Here is a 4,497-nt window from a genome sequence, read left to right on the forward strand (position 1 = left end):
TGTAATAGACAGTTGTATTGTACATTAGTAGAACAATCTTTAAGCATCTTCATTATAAGTTGAACTTAACATTTAGAAGATTCAGAGGTTTCTCCCATGTTCTTTTAAAAAGATGAACTCTTCCTCCAATACAGTATCTCAACTTCTCCAAAGTGACCACATCAATCTTTCATGTTTCAATTTGTTACTCATCGTTATATCCTAAATGGTCTATTATAAAATCTTGTTGACAGGATGCACCTGAATTCAGAGCGAACTTATGCTTGTATTTATTTGTGAGGCTGTGCATATGCAAGCTTGTGTTTGCCAGTTAGTTTGTGTGTGCAGAAGCGTGAAGGGGAGCAGAATGGCCTACAAGGCACACTGTGTATCAACTGGTGACGTGGCTAGGTGAAACAGTACCCTCCAAATCCCTGTTTTAACAGGAGCATGCAGCTGCCCCGAGGACACAGAGAATACACAAGCCCTGCCGACCAGCGGTGTCCAAACATTTCACACTTTGTAACCATCCAAGCTAAATAACTCTGTGCCAAGCATTGCTGAATAATTGCCTTCCTCCTGTGTGAAGCATGCCAGGAGAGAAAAACATTTATAATATCTCCAGCAGAGCAACATCACACTTCTGAGCCTCTACAGCAAGCATTACTCCTGTTGCATTGTTAAAGCGAGTAGACAGATGTGTCAAGCACTGCAGCTCCTGGAGTGGAGGAGGTGGTAGTCTGTGTCGATGCACTTAACTGAAGGCTGTGTGTTTGGTCATCTGACAGACATTTCAAACAACTCTTAACACAAAGATACGCTCTCAGCTCTTTGTCCGTGGCTCTGTGTACTAGCAAGAAGAAGACAGTGATTATCATCATATGTTAGGAGACAGCTCGAAGATTACTGCATTATTCTTAAATAACAGTTAAAGGTCTGTATACTGCGGGGAGGTACAAGAAAAGAACAGACAGAAAGATAGACACAGAAAAGAATCATGAATAACAGCACGGGTTAATGCAGTAATATTGGAATGTAAAAAATGACTCCAAAAGTTTTTTTAAAGGTGACATATCATGCAAAATGGACTTTTTAATGGTTCTCTACCTGAAATATGTTTCCCTGGCATGTCTACAAACCCCCCAAGAATGAAAAAAATCCATTCTGCCCCTGTTCTGATTTCTCCACCTTTCTGTAAATGTGTGTGAAAAGAGCCGTTTCAGACTTCCGTGTTTTTGGCTAGGAGGCTCAAAGCCCGCCTCTTTACGTCACACTGGCTGGACAGAAGCAATATGGCTGCCGCAGCCGATTGGTCTCAAAACAGCTCTTCAGAAACAGATGGGTGACGTCACGGATACTACGTCCATATTTTTTACAGTCTAAACATGTCTTTGTGATGTCACAGTTAAGATCAAAGGATTTAGGAGTGTGATGTCATAGTGAGGTTAGAGCTGTGCAGCTATAGGAAGGTACCCGATCAGAGCAGCTCACTGCAGAGAAGAGAGAGAGATAGATTTGTGGTACACACCCGTCGGTCGTGAATTCAAACACTTTGGAATCTTTTAATACTGTTCACACCTGACATGGCTGAAATGGAATCTACAGTTCAGGTAGGTGAACAGGAGGACTCCCACAATAATGTCCCAGAGACTCAGTCCTTTGACGGAGCTCAAGCCGAGGACTCCCCTAGAGAAATGGAATCTACAGTTCACGTAGGTGAACAGGAGGACTCCCACAATAATGTCCCAGAGACTCAGTCCTGTGACGGAGCTCAAGCCGAGGACTCCCCTAGAGAAATGGAATCTACAGTTCACGTAGGTGAACAGGAGGACTCCCACAATAATGTCCCAGAGACTCAGTCCTGTGACGGAGCTCAAGCCGAGGACTCCCCTAGAGAAATGGAATCTACAGTTCACGTAGGTGAACAGGAGGACTCCCACAATAATGTCCCAGAGACTCAGCCCTGTGACGGAGCTCAAGCCGAGGACTCCCCTAGAGAAAAGGAATCTACAGTTCAGGTAGGTGAACAGGAGGACTCCCACAATAATGTCCCAGAGACTCAGTCCTTTGACGGAGCTCAAGCCGAGGACTCCCCTAGAGAAATGGAATCTACAGTTCAGGTAGGTGAACAGGAGGACTCCCACAATAATGTCCCAGAGACTCAGTCCTTTGACGGAGCTCAAGCCGAGGACTCCCCTAGAGAAATGGAATCTACAGTTCAGGTAGGTGAACAGGAGGACTCCCACAATAATGTCCCAGAGACTCAGTCCTGTGACGGAGCTCAAGCCGAGGACTCCCCTAGAGAAATGGAATCTACAGTTCACGTAGGTGAACAGGAGGACTCCCACAATAATGTCCCAGAGACTCAGTCCTGTGACGGAGCCCAAGCCGAGGACTCCCCTAGAGAAAAGGAATCTACAGTTCAGGTAGGTGAACAGGAGGACTCCCACAATAATGTCCCAAAGGCTCAGTCCTGTGATGGAGCCCAAGCCGAGGACTCCCCTAGAGAAATGGAATCTACAGTTCAGGTAGGTGAACAGGAGGACTCCCACAATAATGTCCCAGAGACTCAGTCCTTTGACGGAGCTCAAGCCGAGGACTCCCCTAGAGAAATGGAATCTACAGTTCAGGTAGGTGAAACCCTACACAGCAGCTCGTCTGCCTACACCGTCCTGGAGTTTATTGGTGAAGGCTCCCTTGGAAAAGTGGCCAAGTGCCTGAATGTCAACACTCAAGAAACAGTGGCTATCAAAATACTCAAGAAGGGCTCTGCTGCAGTCAGGGACGCAGAGAGAGAGATCGCCATATTAGATCTAATCTCTGTACGAGATCCAGACCAAATTAACGTGGTGAAGTTCTTGGAGAAGTTTGAACATGGGGGACAGACCTATCTGGTGTTTGAGAAGCTTTACAAAGATCTGCATGAAGTGGTCTGCGAATTTGGGCCTATGCCTCTGGACTCGATCCGGCCAGTTGCCCAGCAGCTATTGGTCGCCCTGGATGCCCTGAAGGGTCTAGGTATTCTGCACACCGACATTAAACTAGACAACGTCATGCTGGTCAGCCAAGACCAGATCCAAGTGAAGCTGATTGATTTTGGTGAAGCCAGACCCGTCTCCAGCGTAGAGCTTGGTGAATTATGTCAGCCAATTGGATGCACAGCTCCGGAAGTTTCCCTCGGCCTGCCCTACAATGAGGCTATCGATATGTGGAGTCTGGGCTGTCTTCTGGGCTCAATCTACCTGGCTGCCAACCTTTTCCCCCACAATGACTATCAGATGATGAAGGTTTTGGTTGAGGTTTTGGGCCAGCCGGAGGACTCCCTGCTCAACGCTGGAGTATACACTCGCAACTTTTTCATAAAGAAGGATGAAGAAACTGACGGTCCAACATGGAGGCTCCTGACGCCTGAGGAGTATGAAACGCTGACTGGTGAAGAACTTCAGGAGGATGAGAACCAACTGAAGCTGCCCAGCACTCTGAACGGTCTGGCTCATATCTACCCAGTGGACGAACCTGCAGAGTTTGAGGACAGGTTAGCGTTTGTAGACCTTTTGAAAGGTCTGATCAATCTTGACGGAGCTTTGAGGATCTCTCCCAGTAAAGCTCTGCAGCACCCCTTCATCACCATGTCCCACCTGTCCGAGCACCCTTACAGCTCACACTATTTAAAAACTGCCAGAGAGAAAATGGGAACACCCCAAAATCCTGACCAGGAGTCAGCTGCTGGAGCTGAACAAATAGAATCCGCCCCTCCTCCCTCGACCTCCTCCAGCGGCTTCAACAGAGCGATGAAGAGGATCCGCAGGTTCTTCAAGAGAGTCAAGACAACCTTCTGTTGTTGCTGTCCAGTGGAGGATGACTAAATGTGTGCCATTTCCCCAACATTTCCCCAACATTTCCCCAACGTTATTCTGCAGTGTATAAACTAACAAAAAAATAAAGCAAATAAATAATAAAAACAAAGACATCATTTTTGTATTCATTCACTCTAAATGTTCGTGGTTAATCCTTTAGTTCTTTGGACCCTAAAGTGAGTCTTTGACAGGCTCAACACTACACTTTAAGAAGTATTACTGCCTAGTACTTAATCTAATTAGTGAAACATTTTACACTTTAAAATACTGAGTAGATTTTAAAGGTGACATATCATGCAAAATTGACTTTTTAATGGTTCTTTACCTGAAATATGTGTCCCTGGCATGTCTACAAACCCCCCGAGAATGAAAAAAATCCATTCTGCCCCTGTTCTGATTTCTCCACCTTTCTGTAAATGTGTGTGAAACCAGCCGTTTAAGACTTCAGTGTTTTTGTTACGTAACAACAATATCCGGTCTGTCACGGAGTCAGAGCTCGGAGCTTGTTCAGCCCATAGACTGTATAAAATAATACTGAATCCCTCCCCCGTTTTTCATTACCTGCACAAATGTGTGCTAACAAGGAGCTTAGGAGGGAGGCATGCTAGTTGTAGGCTGTCTTAATAAACACAAAGGTCGGTTTTACTCCCCACGTCTGCAG

General features: G+C 45.9%; 1 protein-coding gene across 4 annotated transcripts; it reads left to right on the forward strand.

Annotated features, from left to right (window-relative positions):
* The first annotated feature begins 1,383 nt into the window (after positions 1–1,383).
* Positions 1,384–3,920, forward strand: LOC117822055 (homeodomain-interacting protein kinase 1-like). Of its 4 annotated transcripts, none has more exons than XM_034696677.1 (2): positions 1,384–2,507; positions 2,610–3,920. In XM_034696677.1, exons 1-2 carry the CDS (start codon positions 1,563–1,565, stop codon positions 3,843–3,845), a joined length of 2,181 nt encoding a protein of 726 aa, XP_034552568.1. In that variant the 5' UTR covers positions 1,384–1,562; the 3' UTR covers positions 3,846–3,920. The 4 variants fall into 4 exon arrangements, with proteins under 4 accessions (XP_034552568.1, XP_034552569.1, XP_034552567.1 ...); XM_034696678.1 differs by having other exon boundaries at positions 1,384–2,303; XM_034696676.1 differs by having other exon boundaries at positions 1,385–1,593; positions 1,696–3,920.
* Positions 3,921–4,497: the final 577 nt, after the last annotated feature.

This window comes from Notolabrus celidotus, chromosome 11 (genome assembly GCF_009762535.1).
Source record: "Notolabrus celidotus isolate fNotCel1 chromosome 11, fNotCel1.pri, whole genome shotgun sequence".
NCBI lineage: Eukaryota > Metazoa > Chordata > Actinopteri > Labriformes > Labridae > Notolabrus > Notolabrus celidotus.

What these genes read in the sequence shown, in the direction of transcription:
- LOC117822055 (XM_034696675.1), top strand. Translation starts at nt 1,563, where the DNA reads ATGGCTGAAATGGAATCTACAGTTCAGGTAGGTGAACAGGAGGACTCC.